This window comes from Danio rerio, chromosome 4 (genome assembly GCF_052040795.2).
Source record: "Danio rerio strain M-AB ecotype USA chromosome 4, GRCz13ab, whole genome shotgun sequence".
Taxonomy (NCBI): Eukaryota; Metazoa; Chordata; class Actinopteri; order Cypriniformes; family Danionidae; genus Danio; species Danio rerio.
Genome location: NC_141024.2, coordinates 72,273,831 through 72,292,471, shown reverse-complemented (window position 1 = coordinate 72,292,471; position 18,641 = coordinate 72,273,831). Strand labels below are relative to the sequence as shown.

Below are 18,641 nucleotides of genomic sequence, written 5' to 3'. Positions count from 1 at the left end.
CGGGGCTATAAGTATTTTAGCTTATTAATCATTACATCAGTCCTTTAGGGTGGGGATATGAGATCATGTCAAGTTTCCAAGCAGGACCCATCCTCCAACAATCCAATCGCTTGCTGTATCATGCAACCTTTAATTACAGCTTGGAGGTTAAAATGTTTGTGCAGTGGCGTGAGAACCATCACCTCATAGAAGACACTCATTTTTGATCCAGAGTATTTGGGGGACCATTTTCCATTACTAGTCCACAGCAGCGGTATTACCCTGATGATGTTTTACGTATACCTGCGTGAACACATCAACTGTCTTTATTATAAAATGTCCACCCTGTAAGTACTGAGGTTAAGCAAGGGCTTTATTTCTTTCGTATGAGTTTTTCTTATATGTTGTCCTAAAAACGCGACAATGCGGCAATTTCCGCATGTTCACGTATTCTATGTTGTTCGCGGGATGTAATGTAAAGTTTGCTCCGGCTCCGTTCTCATGTTTGCGTTGACTTGTAAGCAATTTGCAACCAGCACAAATACTTCATTCCCCATTTGGCGTGAAGCCATCATAAAAGCTGCTTATCGCCCCCTGCTGGTCTGGCGTGCTCTTGCAGATTTGCCGTGCATCGTTTAGAGATTTTTTTAATCCTCATGTCTGAGTGGACATAGCCTCGATTTTTGTCTTTTGCTCGTACGGTGGCTGTGAATTGTCGAAACACCTCTCAAAATGCTTACGAATGTGAAAAAAACAAACGAAAAACCCGATCTAATATTTTTTTTAATTAGGAACAAAGGTTTCAGAGGCAGCGTGTATATTCGACTGACACAACTATATGGTGTTGGACAGAGCTCACTGATGCTGCTTTATCCGTCTGTTCTCCTATAATTATATCAACTTGGTTTGGCAACATATCAGTGCAGTAACCATCACAAATAAATGGACTGCTTCATACAGAAATTAAAGTAATGAGGGCGAGGGAGCCTCCCTCCCTACTCTTGAAAACTAAACACATATCTCTCTCATATCTTATACTTGAAGCTGCTTCCCGTTATAGGGTTCTGGTTAAATATAGGAAAACACAGCCAAATCTGCGTACACATTCTTGCATTCCCTCATCGGTGAACTCAGGACATAAGGTAGTGGTGAAATGATGGTGTTGGAAGCACCTTTTCGAAGCGTTGTGTATTCATTATTGATATATTGCAGCCCTTATGTCCTTAAACTGACACCGAGCTATTTACTTCGAATTTCTTGTCTTGTTTTTAGTCCAAATATCTAAAAATTCCTAAATCGAGAAGCATTTGCAGCACAAGTAAAGAATATTGTGATGTTTTCAGAAATAATCGTTCAAAATTAAGCGAGTTTTTCTTGAAAACGGCGGGTTATTTAGCTCGTTTCAAGGAAAAACTCCCTTATTTTTGACTGATTCTTTCTGGAAACATCACAATATTCCTTCCTTGCTTCTTGATTTAAGAATATTGAGATATTTGAGCTAAGAACAAGACATAAACTCGAAGTAAGGAAGCATTTTCGCAATGTAGCGACAAACTAATACCAAATAAAAAGTAATAACAACCCTGAATCCTGAGCTTAAACTCTGCGGGACGGCGATCCTCTCCAGGACAGAGTTTGCGCAGCGCTGCTTCAAAGGAAGATTCCTTCAGGATGCCGGATCTTTACTCTCTTTACTGTCCGTTTCCGCCTCAGCGGGAGCAGATCCAGCAGGAGAGCTGATGTCCTCTGGCTTCTCCTCCGTGTCTTTAGCGCTAGCTTCCTCCTGAGGGAGATCTTCAGCAGGGGGTCTCGCAGTCTCCTCTGCAGGAGAAGTGTCCTGTGGGGGGGTCTTGGCGATGGGACTTGTTTCTTCAGGACATGCAGAAGCAATGCCCTCCTCCTTCACGCCAGGAAAGGTCCGCTCCGGATACAGGAGCTTCAGTTGTTCCTCAAAGAAGCTCTCTAGATTAGCACCAACGCTGGCCATCTCGGTGTCTTCCTACAGACAAAACAAACACGCAGCATTAAAGGGGAGCTATCATGTCTAAACACAGTTGTGTGGCAACTAGGGATGAACCGATCCCGATACTTGGATCGGATATCGGTTCGATACCGCATATTTTTGCTGGATGGGTTATCGGCCAGCTGGTCCCGATCCAAATCTGATCTTGCGCGTGAGCTATATTCTGTGTTTATAAGCCAACTAGACTATTATGAGGCACTAGAAAGTTGTCATGTAGGCCTATCATATCCCAAATGTTCTGAAGCCATTCCACAGCCTAATTACGACTTAATTAAGACTATTTGTTCCTGTTAATCTAAGTAATTAGTGGAGAAATGCATTTAGTTCTGCATTAAATGGGTTCATTTTGAACCGCTACATGGAGTTCATTGCTGTTTCCAAATCATGTTGCGCTGTCTCTATCAGATCAGCAGATCGCATTCGCAACACTGGAGTAGAGAGGGTTATTACCTGCGCTTCACACACAAAGTAGGCCTACCTGAAAGGCTCAATGACACATTGGGCAGATCTTGATCGCGTTGCTTTCTTTCTGTTTTGCTGCTGTTTTGGAAGTGACCGCAGATACCGGAGGGCTGGATGAACATGATGTGCACTGCTCTGTAAGATTATTCTCATAATAAGTTTCTGTTCTCTCATCCTTCCGACTGAGTTTGTTCTTCCGCTGGGAATACTTTCAGTGCTGCGAATAGTTTGTAAAGCCTGGCTCATAGTGGTCAAAGTAGTTAACTAAATGAATAAAAGTGAAACTGATGGCACAATATGGATTGTCATTAACTGAACATTATTTAGCCTAGTATAGGCTACTCTGAAGCTGTCAATACTTCTCTGTCCTTTTATTTACATTAATATATCTATTTTTTTTCCCTCTCCGCTGTCGCCACTGGCTCGCATGGTTCAGGATTGGTAGAGCTACGCATTGATGAATTTGCTCTTCAGTGTTTGAACTCTCAGTAATGATTAAATCACACTGAACTGAGCTGAACTGAACTGAACTTAAACACTAAAAACTGAACTACACTGTTCCAGTTACTATGACCATTTATGTGAAGCTGCTTTGACACAATCTACATTGTAAAAGCGCTATACAAATAAAGCTGTAAAATAATATTTTATTAAACAGACCAGTTTGTGCATATAAGTGGGTTTTCAACTTTCTCACGCACGGCGAGATTTGGTGAGGGATTATTAAGTAAAACCGGCCTCAGACGGTTTTACTTTAGTCTGCGTCAAACCTGCAGGAAAATATCAGGCTTTGCTAAAAGGCTGATTATGTTACCAATGATTACTTTCAATATTGGTAGCATATTACAGATTTCAAGAACAATCTTAATATTAAAAAAGGAAACCTAAGCTGGACCACAGCAGATCAATGTGATAGCGAATGCTCAAGTAATGTAGCCTAGTTTACAGCACACATCCTGTTTTTAGTTATTGTGCCGTCTGTCATTACGGTAGGCCTATAGGTCTGTTATTTATACTAAAGAAGATATGTTATTTGAGTTTAGCACCGGAGCAACAGAAACTGTATTATGCTTGGAAAAAAACACACACAGTATCAGATCTGTATCAGTCGATACTCAGAATTTTGGTATCGATATTGGATCGGTTCCAAAAAAATGGTATCGTTAGATCCCTGAGGCAACAGTCTGCGAATAAAACCAGCTTTTTTTATAATCACACCTGATGTAAACAGTGTGCAGATTGACATTCTCCAGCTGTACATGTCATCAGAGTGAAGCTCATTAGTGAGTGTGGCGAGGGGGCGTGGCCGAGAGCCGTGGGAACGGAGTGAGGCCACCGCGTAAGTGAATACACCTGCGGTGCGCACCTGCCTCGAATCCCACGGAAGGAGCTCTGGACCATAAAAGGAGGAACGACGGCAGAGGAAGCCGAGAGAGGACCGGGCCCGGACATGTTTTACTTTTGTTTTCAGTTTGACGTCCGTTTGTTTTGGTTTAGACAGCAGTCTCCGTGAGGAGCTGCCGTTCATATTATAAATAAATATTTTTTAAAATACGTCGGTTCTCCGCCTCCTTCTTCCCGGCGGCCAAAGGGCCGTGAACTTTATTACAGTGAGCATATCTCCCTCATTAGCATAGGACTACAATAGCTAAGTGTCATTTTTGAATCTGCCACTATGATGACACGCAGGTGTTTGTAGCTCCGCCCTTTTCTAAAAAGAGCACAATCTCATTTGAATTTAAAGTGACACAATTAGGATCAAAGCCAAATGCTGTGTTCACACCAGACGCGGTACGCGCGTAAGTAGCCGCGTGAACATTTTGAGTTTACTCGCATCATTCGTGCGTCAAATCCGCTTTACTTGCACGTCAAATTCACTGAGCAGTAGACGCGGATTCGCATCATAGGCAATGCTTCTGTCTGCTCGGTGACTGTAGCTTCGCTGCTAAATGGCTAACATGGATTTCATTGAGGGAATAGCTGTGTTTATGTGCTTTAGGAAGGCTGAAAAACAGCGCCAATTCATTTAGAGCCGTGACTGAGTCTACTAGATTCTTTCACGCCCATCGAAGAAAACTCTAAAGCTTCGCAATTTAACATCGCCAAGGCCTTTAGATGACAAAACCCAATTTTGGTGTCGATAGGATAAAATCCCTAGGAGGAGTTCGTTAAAATACAACGCCTGGATATGGCAAAAACGACACTTTTTCGCTGCAGGAAGTTAAAAATATCCGACTTCCTGTTGGGTTTGAGATATGGCTCCAAGAGACTTTTTCGTATGTTTTGGCATGTTTGAGGTGTGTGCCAATTTTCGTGCATGTGCGTGATTCGTAGATCGGGAGCTCGTCCATTTTATTTTAATAGGTGGCGCTGTTTAGTCATTTTGCCACGCCCACTACCGAAACACATAACAAACGTAAATTTTCGCCATTTCTGAGGCGTGTGCAAAGTTTGTGAGTTTTCAGGCATGGTAAGCAATTCAAATAGGGCCTTATATCATTTGGTGCTCGGTCCCTAACTAAAAAAGGAAACCTAAGCTGGAGGTGCACCCAGCTCTGTGAGTTCATCAACTCCTCCAGAAACTTGGAAGACTTCAGCGGAGCTTCAGATTGAGCTGAGCCCAGTTTGATCAACTGTTGTCCTGTGTTGGCTGGAGGATTTCCCCGGGACACCAACAACAGACGCTACGTCATAATCACGCCCTTACAAGAGAAAGCTCCTGATTGGTTAATGTGGCGCAAATGTCCGCGGAAGTTTAGATTCTCGAATTTGAGCGATTCAGTTAAAACTCACTTCGCTTGATTTGCGCGCATTGCGCCGCAGGATGTCTAATCGCGTCTTTGCATTGACTTAACATATAAATCACTTGCGCTTGACGCTTCTTCCTAGTCTGGTGTGAACGCAGCATTAAGAGGGCAGTTTCGATAAGTTATAAAACATTATTTATGTGGCACTTTGAGCTGAACATTCACACACACACACACACACATTGTGTCATTAGTTATTGAACAAATATAAAGTCAAGATAGAAAAGCTAGACTGAATTGAATTGAGAGAGAGAGAATAAAAATAAAAGTTTTAAAAAGCCCTAAAAAAATTGTTGAATCATCTCTTATATTCTAAATATGCTTGTTATACTGGAAGTCAGTGCGAGTCCTCACACCTTGTGGAAGGTTGCGCAGTTTTTGAAGATCAGCCTGACGTCGGCGACAAAGTCCTCAGTGCTCTTGTATTGGCTGTCCTCCAGCTTGCTTCTGACCACAGACAGGTCCATGGGGGTCTTTATAATCTCACTGTACTCCGGCATGGACTGCACAAACAGCGAAACACAGAAGAAAAGAGCACTCATCAATAAATGAAAAAACAATGACAATATGTTTGTCCCAAATGGCACACTATATAGACCTTTTTCTTGAAACGCAAAATGACCCATTATGCTTTGCGTGTATGCTGCGCAAGGAGAATGCGAAGAACTTCCGGTCGGCAGCTGATGCGTGTAAACAGTCACATTTGGACAGCTTTGAAACGATAGTTATGTTGGCTTGAGAAAGCCAACATACTGTGATGCTACTCTGTCCTTGAAAACAAACGTATCTCCTCCTAGGCCGTTCAATAATGGTCAAAATGTGCCTTTTACATTCAAGATTGTTGCTATATCTCCTCATGCCTATAAGACTTATTGTTTTTTTAATAAAAAATTTAAATATTAATTTTTTATAATCCGGGCATATAAAAATATTATACAAGCCCCAAATTTGGCCAAAAGCTGTATTAAGATGTGTTAGATTTTGTTGCTATATCTTTAATGTTTATCAGACTTGTAGTTTTACAATGAATAATTTTTAAGCATTATTTTTCTCAAAATATGGCAAGCCATTTTTGACTTAAACTCCATATTTTTTACTGATATGGCAAGCCATTTTTGCATGTATCACCTTCACACTTATTAAGCATTGTATTTTCAAAAAAATGCGGCAAGCCATTTTTACATAATGTTCATTCCCTTAGTCCCTTTATTAATCAGGGGTCGCCACAACGGAATGAACCGCCAACTTATCCAGGATTTGTTTTACACAGCGAATGCCCTTCCAGCCACAACCCAACACAAGGAATACAAAATGTTCAAGTCCTGTTTTTGACACTCATAAAGACTGTCATAGAAACATCGGGGTTGATTAAGGTCACTCATATTGCCAAGAAGCTTTGATGTATCATCACTAACCTGTCAAATGTCCCCATAGCAATAAAACAGTATAACCTAGCAACCATTTAAAAATGGCAATATCTCTACATCAGAACGTCGTAGGGACCTGGGCATTGGCTTGTTTGACTCATGCTAGCAAATGGGACTTCCTGTGTACTATGCATGGTAACAATGTTAATGGAAGCCAAGTGCTAATAACGATTAGCTACATGCTATGAATGATTATCTAAATGCAATAACATATGCTAGAAATGCCTACTAAGTATTAGCATTTGATCAAACATGTACACGAGCATTGCCATTTAGCAACTGCTTAGCAACTACCTAACAATGCCATAAATGTTTTAGCAACTGCCTAGCAACCACTTAGCAACCGCCGCCGTACTTCCTGCCAACTGCCATTCCCAGTCCTAGCGCAGTCACGTTGGCTTTCTCAAGCCAACATCAAAGTTTATCAATAAACTTTAGGTTCTAGTTTTAATCTATGTTACCTGCTTTTGTCCTCTTTGAACTAATACTGTTGTCCATCAGCACCATCTCCTGGACTGATCATTTAAAGAAATGCGATCTAATAGGATGGAAAACAGCTGCTGTGAGGCATTTTCCCCTCGTTGTCAGACGGCATCTCCTGCAGTTTAAATGAAGCCTCGTCATCGCTAAAGTCAACATTTTCTCTTTATTTCAAATATATAACCAGCCCAAACTAATGTAGCTCACCAAAATGTTTGACACACACACGTAGCCTGCACTGTGCCACTGACACACTGATTAAATAACTGTGACAAAGTAAAAAAATAGGCTAGTGTCATTTCGAAATGACAGAAAAACACAAACCGTGGTGAAAACAACACACGAAATAAAACACAAACGGCTCGCGATTAGAATGAACAGCAAATCAGCCAGCAGAGGATCAATAACAGACTTTTATTGGTCATTTTTGTAAATTGCACGACTTTCATACCTGTTAAGTTTCATGCAGTACTCTGGTTTGCTCTCTCTCTCTCTCTACACTGTATTTCTGATTGCAGACACGTGAACTAGGAGAAAGTTTTTCTCGTATTTCTGACGCGCTTGAACCACATGTGACAGATTATAACGGCTTTAACAGACACATTTCTAAGTTGTGTGTCACAAAAACACTCTGTTATCCATTAAAAACGTCATTGAAACCCATTTTCCGAGCGCAAATTACCAGTTGTACACGCTGTAAACGCAAGTTTTTAGCATTCTACCGGAAGACGCTGGTCGCTATGGCGCCCTCCATGCAGCAGCCATGAAAAAGGTCTATACTTTAAAGTGTGCACACTTAGACTATGTACATACCTGGATTATTTTGTATTGTTTCTATCTAAAAAAAATCATACTCCCTTGTACATATTCACAATTATATAGGGAAGAAGGATGAATACGGAACACTATGCGAGTATATTTGGTTAAAGGGAGACAAAAGAAAGAAAAAACGCATTGCAAAATGCTTATCAAACACCTGTATATAATCAATGGAACAATGGGACAAAACCAGCCACCAACATAATGAAAGGGTAGTAAATATGCCCAGAGTGTATGGATGAGTGTTTGACCATTTACTAAGCATTTGTCCATATTATGTGACGCCATTTGCTGAAACACAGAGAAAGTTGTGGCCAAATTAGGATTCAAAAATCACCCCAGAGTGGACGAAAACACCCCAACAGCACGCAAGGGTTATTAAAGAGCACACGCACATGACGCGTGAGCTTACCGAAGGTGTTATCGGCTCCTGGAAATCAGTGCTGAGCTCATTGCAGTACAGGCGAAGCAGAAGTCGCTCACATTTCTGCAGGAACACACAATAAACACTGCCATTAAAGATATAGACATCTATACACTACCTGACCACAGTCTTGTGGCCTATTCAAGTTTTAGGAACAACAAATAATAACTTGACTTCTAGTTGATCACTTGGTATCAGAAGAAAGGCAAAGGCCTCGAGATTACTCAATAAAGTCAGCTGGAATGGCAAAGAAAGCGTTCTTGCAGGACTCCCAGAGTTCATCAAGACTCTTTGGATTCATCTTCAATGTCTCATCCATCTTACCCCAGACATGCTCAACAATGTTCATTGCTGGTGACGGGGCTGGCCAATCCTCTTAGCTTTCAGGAGCTTCGATGTGGAGGCTGAAGGATGAGCAGGAGCGCTATACTACTGGAGAATGTCTTGATACCTCAGGCTGTTGATGTTGCAGATCTCTCGCACGCCCCGATACTAGATGTAACCCCAATCCATGATTTCTCCTTCACCGAACTTGACTGATTTCTATGAGAATCTTGGCTCCGTGTGGGTCCTCTGCAGTATTTGTGATGCAGTTCAACGGATGATTCATCAAAATCCACCTACTGATCAACTAGAAGTCAAGTTATTAGTTGCTGCTCTTACGACTCTGGGATCGACCGCAAGACGTTTGTCAGGTAGTGTATAATCAAACTGTAGAATATAAAACTCTGCACTCCTACAGTGACGGCTAGCATAAAGCCAATGAAGCTAAGCGAAAGGAAAGCAGATCATACTCTTCTGTCCACATGCGTGAATGTTTCCGAATGCAGATCATGCTTCAGGTCCTTTGATTCCCCGCCGGCATTGACGTTATACTGCATTTCAGGTGAATTGAGATCCCGGCAGAACGTGCAGTACCATTCTCCGCTACAGATGCACACAAACACAGCATGTATAAGCACAAGGGCAGCCTGAACAGAATATAACAACAAATAACATCCTTCTGTACGGAAATAATGTCAATGCTTATTTTCAAATGTTTCAACAGACTCAAATATCTTCAAATGACCTTTTTTTTTATTTGATTACTCTTTATTTTGATTACTCGATTACAAAGCTTGACAGAATAAATGACGTGTTTGTTTTAGCGACAGGTTTCAAACTCGTCTTTCTCTAACTAGGAGTACGCAAGCGTACATTTTACCATTTTGCCGTCTGTTTTCGCTCGGTGGCAGGGGTGTCAAACGTACGGCCCCGCGAGATGATTCAGTAACGTATAAAAATGAGCTGCAATTTTCAGTAAAATAACCTGCTGTTCCAATTGTGTCGCAATTGCGAACTCTTAATTTCATCCGATCCAGAAACCTTAATCAGCGTCAGCTTGACATCCTTCTCAGAGAGAAAGACCACGGCTGCGTCCGAAATCGCATACTTCCATACTATATAGTACGCTAAAATCAGTATGCGAGTCGTGTAGTACGTCCGAATTCATAGAATACGAAAATCAGTATGCGAGAAGTACCTGGATGACTTCCGGCGAGATTCTGAAGTGCGCATCCCATGCACGCTGCGCTATCCCTTGATGCCACGCGAGAGAATTCGTGAATGGGAGTGAAGTGACGCAGGTAGGTCACGTGACCATGACAAAATGGCGGATGTAGTTCGTCCGAATTCCATTCATACTTCTCACATTCAGACTGTATAGAACGTACTTTACTAACGGCCGAGTACGTTTAAATTTAAATGCAGTACCTACTGAGTAGCGTAACGTAACTATTTCACGTTTTGTCCGTTTAGCGCTAATGTGTATGAGTTTTAAAAAGGAGGTGTGGCCCCCAACCCCTAAACCCAACTGTCATTGGTGAATAAGCAAATCGTATTAAACTGTACTGACAAGATCTTACGAATTTATATGAATTAGCCCCTAAATAAAACGCTACGAGTTGCCGTGAGATGGAGTTGTCCTCCAACCCCAGTTTTATGTTGATCATACTATAACAAAAAAAAACAATTGTTGTTTTTAAGTTATACCACGCACCAATTTTACCAGTCCGGCCCAATTGGGAACAGATTTTCCTAAATGAGTTTGACACCCCTGCTCTATGGTTCCGCTACATGTGTAGGGCGTAACATCACCTTCCCGGGTTTGTCGCAAATTAGGTGACATAACCTAGATCACGGAACTTGGCCGGATGCACCCCAGACAAAACCAATCATGTGGATCGAGCACGCCGTTGTTAATATTAGGAGGAAAATACATAAATTTATTCCTTTTTGGAGTCAAACAGTTTGGACAATGTTTGAACGAAATTTAAGACCTCGTAAAAACACTATTAAGACTTTTTAATAGCTTTTAAGGGACTTAATTTCCTCATAATTGATTTATCAATTTTTAATGCTTTTTAAGACCGCGCCGACACCCTGATCATTGATCAACACTTTGATTTCTACTGGATCAAAAAAAAAATGATTCTCAATAAATAAAATAATAATTATGTTATTATTTATTAGATTAATTTAATTTCTATCAATCCAAAATAAGTTTTATGTAGCTCATGTACTTTTTATCATGTGATTTGTAACTTTTTAGCAAGTTCTAATAAATATACTAATTATTATTATTATTATTATTAATATTATTAGAACAACATTAATCAATTAAACATCACAATATGCGATTTCCAGTTTTAATAGCAAAGCTAAAACGTCTGGCCTAACTAATATAAAACAAATAATAATAAACATACAGCTGAAGTCAAAATTGTTAGTCACTGAATTATTCGCCCCCTTGTTTATTTTTTTCCCCCAGTTTCTGTTTAACGAGAGATATTTCCAACACATTTCTAATCATAATAGTTTTAATAACTCATCTCTAATAACTGAGTTATTTTATCTTTGCCATGATGACAGTAAATAATATTAGACTAGATATTCAAGACACTTCTATACAGCTTAAAGAGACATTTAAAGGCTTAACTAGGTTAACTAGGCAGGTTAGGGTAATTAGGCAAGTTATTGTGTAACGATGGTTTGTTCTGTAGACTATCGGATAAATATATAGCTTAAAGGGGCGAATAATATTGACCTTAAAATGGTGTTTAAAAAATTAAAAACTGCTTTTATTCTAGCCGAAATAAAACAAATAAGACTTTCTCCAGAAGAAAAAATATTATCAGACATACTGTGAACATTTCCTGAATCTGTTCAACATCGTTTGGGAAATATTTAATAAACAAAATCAAAATAGAGCGAATAAATCTGACTTCAACTGTACATGAACAGTCAGTGAACAAGTAAGAAAAAATACAACAAGCAACAGCACAAAATATATACAACAGAACACTTATTAAAGACAAGTTTAATGCAGATTCAACTGCTTGAGTGTGTTTTGACCTGACTAATATACTTTTAAATCTGGACAGGTTTAATAAACTGAATCAGTTTAATAGAGTAATTAACTACACTGTAACAAACGCTGGGCTCTAAATAATCTATTTAAGTTGGGAAAACATGAAGGAATTAAGTTCACTTATTAGTTTTCAATAATTTAAGTTGATTGAACATAAAACATTTAAGTTGTGCCCAAAAAAACTCAAGAACTGTGTTGATTCAGCTCATTTAATTCATTCATTTTCCATTTCAGGGGTCGCCACAGCAGAATGAACCGCCAACTATTCCAGTGTTTTACGCAGAAAATGCCCTTCCAGCAGCAACCCAGTACTGGGAAACACCCATGCACACTCAATCACACACACTCATACACTACGGCTAATTTAGCTTACCCAATTCCCCTATAGCGCATGCGTTTGGGCACCCGGAGGAAACCCACGCCAACACGGAGAGAACATGCAAACTCCACACAGAAATGCCAACTGGCCCAGCAGGGGGTCAAATCAGTGACCTTCTTGCTGTGAGGTGACAGTGCTAACCACTGTGCCACCCCCAACTCATTTTAGCTGCGCGTCGTGTGCGGGTTACCTTGGAGAGGCAGTCAGACTGGGCACGTGGCAGCTGAGATGGAAGACTTTGGGGCATTTGTCGCAGCAGAGCAGCTCTCCTCCGTTCTGGCACACCGCGCACCAGTCCTCATTAGGGTCTTCGTCTGCTTCTGGGGTCTTCTCGGACTGCTGCTCACCCGGCTGTACTGACTGAGACTGAACCCCTGTGCTGTCTGGAAGACTAGCTTTAGCACTGGTGTTTACCTGTGGAGGGATATACAACACATGTCAGAGATCCTCGGAGAATGCCTGTGTGTGTGTGTGTGTGTGTGTGTGTGTGTGTGTGTGTGAAATCTAACAGGTTTAAACGTGTTCAGAACCATTTGATTGTGCTACTAATTGTCTAGTTTGTCTTATTGTTGTCATTTTCCACCATTTTGCGTTTTGAAAACTGCTTCAGTTTAAGTTGCGTTTATTTTCTTAAACTGAAATCACACAACAAATATATCAATTACAGCACAGCTCTTATTAATGTACAATGCTTAAATGCGTTAGTGAGCGTTTGATTCGGCTACTAAGTGCTGTCTAACTGAGCTGACAGTAACTGAGCTGACATTGTTCACCATTTTGTGCTTTAGCTTACAATGCTAACCTCAAGCCAGACTCCACATGGCATGTCTAAAACACACTTTCGAGCATTTTTATCTTAATATAGATTTTAAAAACGAGTGAATGAGAGATTGATTAAAATATCCTAGTAGCAGAGTTAACAATAAGAATAATAAACATAGCTGCAAGCAGCAATTGCGGGGCCAAGCAGTCCAGAGGCCATGAGCGGCAAGCTCTATAGAGCAGCAGAGCAAGCGAAACAATGAGGTCTGAATACATTCATTCATTTATTCGTTTTCTTGTTTGCGAACATGCAAACTCCACACAGAAACACCAACTGAGTCGAGGCTCGACCAGGCGACCTTCTTGCTGTGATGCGACAGCACTACCTAGTGCGCCACTGCATCGCCCCTAGCTCTGAATACATTCGAAGTTCATTCAACTGGAAATGTAAGCAAAAACATAAGAATTTGAAAAATGTACTGGTTTATAACCTTTGACCAGTAGGCGGCGCTGTTACCAAATTTATGTGATGTGGTCAGTGTGAGGTGACATTACGTTTTTTGTCAATACGTATAAGCATTGCAGAGTTACAGCCTCAAATGCAGTTTAGCATTGTACCAGCACATTTGTTGGTGCTGTAAACAACAACCGTATTGCCTATCAACACAAAATTGATAACTTTCTGCCAGCAAGGTCTGAAGATCACGTGATTCAAATTTGGTGAAAATCGGACCAATGGGCTGGGAGGAGTTTGAAAAAGTACGTTTTTGACCAAATTCAAAATGCCGGAAAAAAATTATTGGCAATTATGGCAAATTGGGTATCTATGTTTTCAGCATCACCTAAGGAATAATTGGAGCTTAATTTCATCAAAATTAGCATATGCTGTGAAAAGTTATTACCAAATTTGTAAGTTTCGTTATTTATGTAAAATGAATGGTTTATAACTCTTGACCCATAGATGGCGCTGTCACCAAATTTTTATGGTTTGTTGACTGTGATGTGACAATGACACACCTGAAATTTGGTGTCAATATCTTTAAGCATTGCAGAGATACAGCCTAAACAAAAACCGTTAACACTATCGACACAAATTCCATAATTTTTTGTCAGCATGGTCTGATGATGATCTCAAATTTGGTAAAATAAATAAATAAATAGAAAAAAATAAAAACAAAATTTGGACCAACGGCCTAGGAGGAGCTTTTCAAATTAAATCAAAATGGCTGACCGGAAGTTTTGCAAAATATGGAAAATGTGGTATCAATGTTTGCAGAATTAACCGAGGAACATATCAAATAGCAATGAGGTCAATGTAGCAGAAGTTATTAGCGATTTTCTAAATTTCTTTATAACTTTTGACCACAAAGTGGCGCTGCTCCGAAACGTTGAGCACTTTCAGGGCATGGTGTTGAAGATGCATACCAATTTTTGTATTGATACCTCAAAGTGTTCGTAAAATATAGCATTTTTTTACAAAATTCAATATGGCCGACACCCAAAACGGCGAACATGGGAAAATTGGCCATCATTCGACTCAGAATGGCTCTCTGAATGTAATGAGACCAATATTGTGAAATTTGGTGAAAGTGTTCACGAGATATAAGCCAAATTAGCAGTTTTTCATATATCCTGACCACTAGGTGGCGCTGCAACGAAACTACGCAGGCAACCCCAGATCAAAGTTGTCATAACACACAGCAAGTTTGGTGCAGATAGAGTTAAGCGTTGCCGAGATATAGCGTCAAGTATGATTTTGCATGCTTCTTGACGAAATTAATTTCACGTTATTCGACAGCGATTAAAAGTAATCATCTTAAATTTCTTAACTTTTTGCCACCATGGTCTGAAGATGATCCGAGCCAATTTTGGTGAAAATTGGACAAACCGTTTAGGACGAGTTTGAAAAAGTAGGTTTTACAAACAATAAAAAATAGAGAAAAAAAAACTAAACCTTACGATTTTTTTTTAAATTTGGCGTCGGATTGAATTTTGATTCTGTGGTCTACGGTTTAAAAGTTATTAGCTTTTCAAAATTCCAACTTTGGACAAATGGTGGCGCTATAGAGTGGGATTTAGACAAATGCAAATTTGCTGTACTTAATAATGGGGTTGTCCTCTACCAATGTGCCAAATTTCATAACTTTCGAGCAAACTCCGATATAGGCTGCCATTCAAATAATTGCGGAAGAAGAAGAAAAAGATGAAGAAACAAACACAAAAATAATACCAACAACAACCAATAATAATCTACTATTGCTGTGTCCTGAATATTTTGTTCAAATTAATGAGAGAAGAATAATGACATGCTTCAGTGCCTTCTAGAGTTTCCCACCAGAGGTGGTGACGTCACTTAGAGCAAGTCGCATGCTTTTTCTACCAGTGCTTTACAGAGTGTTCTGCCGTTTCATAACTGATGTAAACAGAGTGAACCACAATGTAGAGACTGACACAAAACGTATTTTTTCATAGCTGAAAATACAAATAATACAGAATGTAGATGTTTTACGCAAATATTTATTCATCTTAGTAAAGTAAACGCACAAAAATTCGACTTAAATATTGGAGCTGAATGTATGATTCGGGAGACTGTGGAAAAATAGGTATAGTAAGAGACTTCAAGTGAAGAGTTTCAAGACGAGATGTCAATAAATACCAAATGGAAACCTCCCGCTCCGCCTCATGAAGCAAATCCGCGGCCTCCGGGTCCAAGCGCTCTATTCAACGGAATGGGGAGACTCATGAAATGATAATATTAAACGTTTACAAAGCGATTTAATGCTTTCGAAAATCACAATCGCAATATGTCCATGCCTAATATCCGATGGCCAGAAAGTGATTAATTTTTTTATAAATTGTAAATTTTTGGTATTTGTTATGGAGAAAGCCCAAAGATTGTTGTGTACAATATGACTTTACGTAAAATTAACTTTAATGTGTGATAGGAATAAAACGTGATCATAAACGAATGATTTCTCCACTCGAATGAATGGCGGCTTGGACCCGGAAACAGTATTACATGCGTCACAAAAACGTCACCGCTTAACAAGCGGATACGGAAGTAACTGAAACTACAATTCATTAAAATTCCGCTAGTCCTGGCTCCATAATAGAGCAGATTTCTATTGAGCCCACTGTTAAAATGGCCGACTTTACAGCAGAAAAAAAAGTGTTTGCAGCTTGGTACAAAGATTTTTGGTGCATATACCTAATATTTCCCTACATGACAACTGTGAGGGGGTCGTTATTTCAATAACTCATCCGTTTCGTTTATGTTCAGTTTGCATAATTAAGAGCGTGGCCCCGTGAGTGACAGCTAGGTCTCGTCACTGATTCCGGCTGATTAGCCGCTGAACTGATCGTATTTTTGTGTTGTTTTAGCTGGCTTAACACAGTCAGTTGCTTTTCAGAATTATTTCCTACACAATTATCAGGTGATATGGCATGCTAAGTGCACTTAATTGTGCTCACAAACCATTCACGTGGCCTCCGTTTCCCATGTGAGTAGTTATATGCTTATATATCATCTCTATAAATGCATTTGTTTTATTTAAGGTCAATTATCATTCATAATGTCGTTTAGAGCTGTAATGCACGCCAGAATCTGACAGATTGATCAGCTGCAGGCTCTAGAACAGTCGTCTGAAGCGCTGTCATACAGTGTTATGCTGGATTACTAACATAAATTTGACTATATTTGAAGTGTTTTGAAGTAATTCTAACCGGCAGCTAGCTCTCTGCAACTCTCACATGGTCGCCCACCGAAGCTAAGCAGGGCTGCGGCCGGACAGTACCTGGATGGGCGACCACATGGGAAAGCTAGGTTGCTGCCGGACGTGGTGTTAGTGAGGCCAGCAGGGGGCGCCCAACCTGCGGTCTGTGTGGGTCCTAATGCCCCAATATAGTGACGGGGACGCTATACTGCTCAGTGATGAGACATTAAACCGAGGTCCCGACTTTAAAGATCCCAGGTTGTCCTTCGAAAAAGATTTAACCCCGTTTAACCCCGGCATCCTGGCCAAATCTGGCCACTGGCCTCTGTCCATCATGGCCCCCTTACCATCCCCATATTCCAATTGCCTTCATCACTGTCTCCTCTCCACCAATCAGCTGGTGTGTGGTCTGGCGCAAAATGGCTGCCGTCGCGTTATCCAGGTGGATGCTGCTGTAAAGCGCTTTGAGTGCCCAGAAAAAGCGCTATATAAATGTAAGGAATTATTATTATTATTAATTCGCATTTTCCACCTGTAGAAAACGTCATAAGAACAATTCTTAGTGGCTTAATGTGTTACAACAGTGTTTTTAAAAGTCTAATTTATTGATATAGTGAACAACCAAGCACATGTGGTCAGAACACAAACGAGTCGCGGGTATTGAAGTATTAATCATTTCTCCCAAAGAAAAGTCCGTCTAAGCAAAATGCTAGCACGTGTCCGCCTGTAGCTCCGCTCACGCTCCGCCTCTTTGCCCTTATTTGGCTACCCCATGTTGGAGCGATGACGCGCGAACAAAATGGCGCCAGTTGGCCGCGCCCACTTGCAGCTCTCCAGAAACGTATGGGTCACGTCACGGACACTACTTCCATGACTTTTACAGTCTATGCTAAATAATTAATATAATTAATTATTAATTAATAATAATTAATAATTTTAACTTCTTACAAAAACTTTCCACCTAATTCACAACATGTGTACGCACGTGAGTTTGTTCCACATCTCTTTCTTCAGTTGGTAAATTTCCAGTGTTCTGAATCACGTGAGTGTGCATAACATGAGTCATCTGCATAATACACGCCCAAACCAGCCCCATATGAGGGCTTTCCGCAAAGCAGCTTTTTTCCATATGACAAATTATGCAGTTTAGTTAACTTTGGAAGAGACTCTGTTCAGGAGAGCAGAGCACTGTATTTTTATGATGCTAGGCAATAGTCTTGATGCTCAGGCTCTTTCTTAAAGTTCACTTTTTCCAACTGCAGGCGCACAGAGCGCTCTGTCAAAATGCGAAGGAATGCAGATGAACAGCGCGCAAAACACCTGATGTCAATTTAAAAGGGCACCGCTCGCTACAAACATCATGTTCGACGCGATCGGGAAAAGCCTTTTACCACTCCCAGGAAACATCTGCATGCCCTCAAAAAGTTTGGACACAATAAGCATCCTTTATAAAAGGATAGGGCGGGTGATTGTCGTTTGGACCTCTAAATATATATGGCGTGAAAAAGTGTTAGCCCCCCCCCTTACTGTTTCTGTTTTTCACACTTGAATGCTTCAGATCATCAAACTAATGTAAATATTAGTCAAAGACAACACGAGTCAACACATCATGCAGTTTTCAAACAAAGGTTTTTATTATTGAGGCGAAACAAAATACAAAACTAAATAGCTCCGTGTGAAAAAGTTTCCCTCCCTTAGCAGCAACAACTGCAATCAAGCGCTCTCCAAAACCTGCAGTAAGTCTTGTACAGGACTGTGTTGGAGTTTTGGCGCACTCATCTTCGCAGAATTGCTGTAATTCAGCCACATGGAGGGGATTTCAAGCATGAGTCTCCCTTTTTAAGGTCATACATCTCAATTGGATTCAGGTCAGGACTTTGACTAGGCCACTCCAAAGCCTTCATTATGGTTTTCTTCAGCCACTCAAAAGTGGATTTGCTGGTGTGCTTTGGATCGT

The 18,641-nt window shown here is 40.4% G+C and overlaps 1 protein-coding gene across 2 annotated transcripts in view; it reads right to left on the bottom strand.

The window, feature by feature from the left end:
• Positions 1–744: 744 nt before the first annotated feature.
• Positions 745–18,641, bottom strand: part of trim24 (tripartite motif containing 24) — a 63,288-nt gene continuing 45,391 nt past the window's right edge. The window contains exons 14-19 of one of the 2 annotated variants that reach the window (XR_015481931.2): positions 12,400–12,623; positions 9,216–9,348; positions 8,410–8,484; positions 5,628–5,774; positions 1,471–1,978; positions 745–1,314 (exon numbers count right to left, since the gene is read on the bottom strand). Coding sequence is in view for 1 of the 2 variants with exons in the window: in NM_001002870.3 (NP_001002870.3) it covers positions 1,646–1,978; positions 5,628–5,774; positions 8,410–8,484; positions 9,216–9,348; positions 12,400–12,623 (912 nt within the window). In the remaining variant the exon portion in view is untranslated. 2 annotated transcript variants of the gene reach the window in all.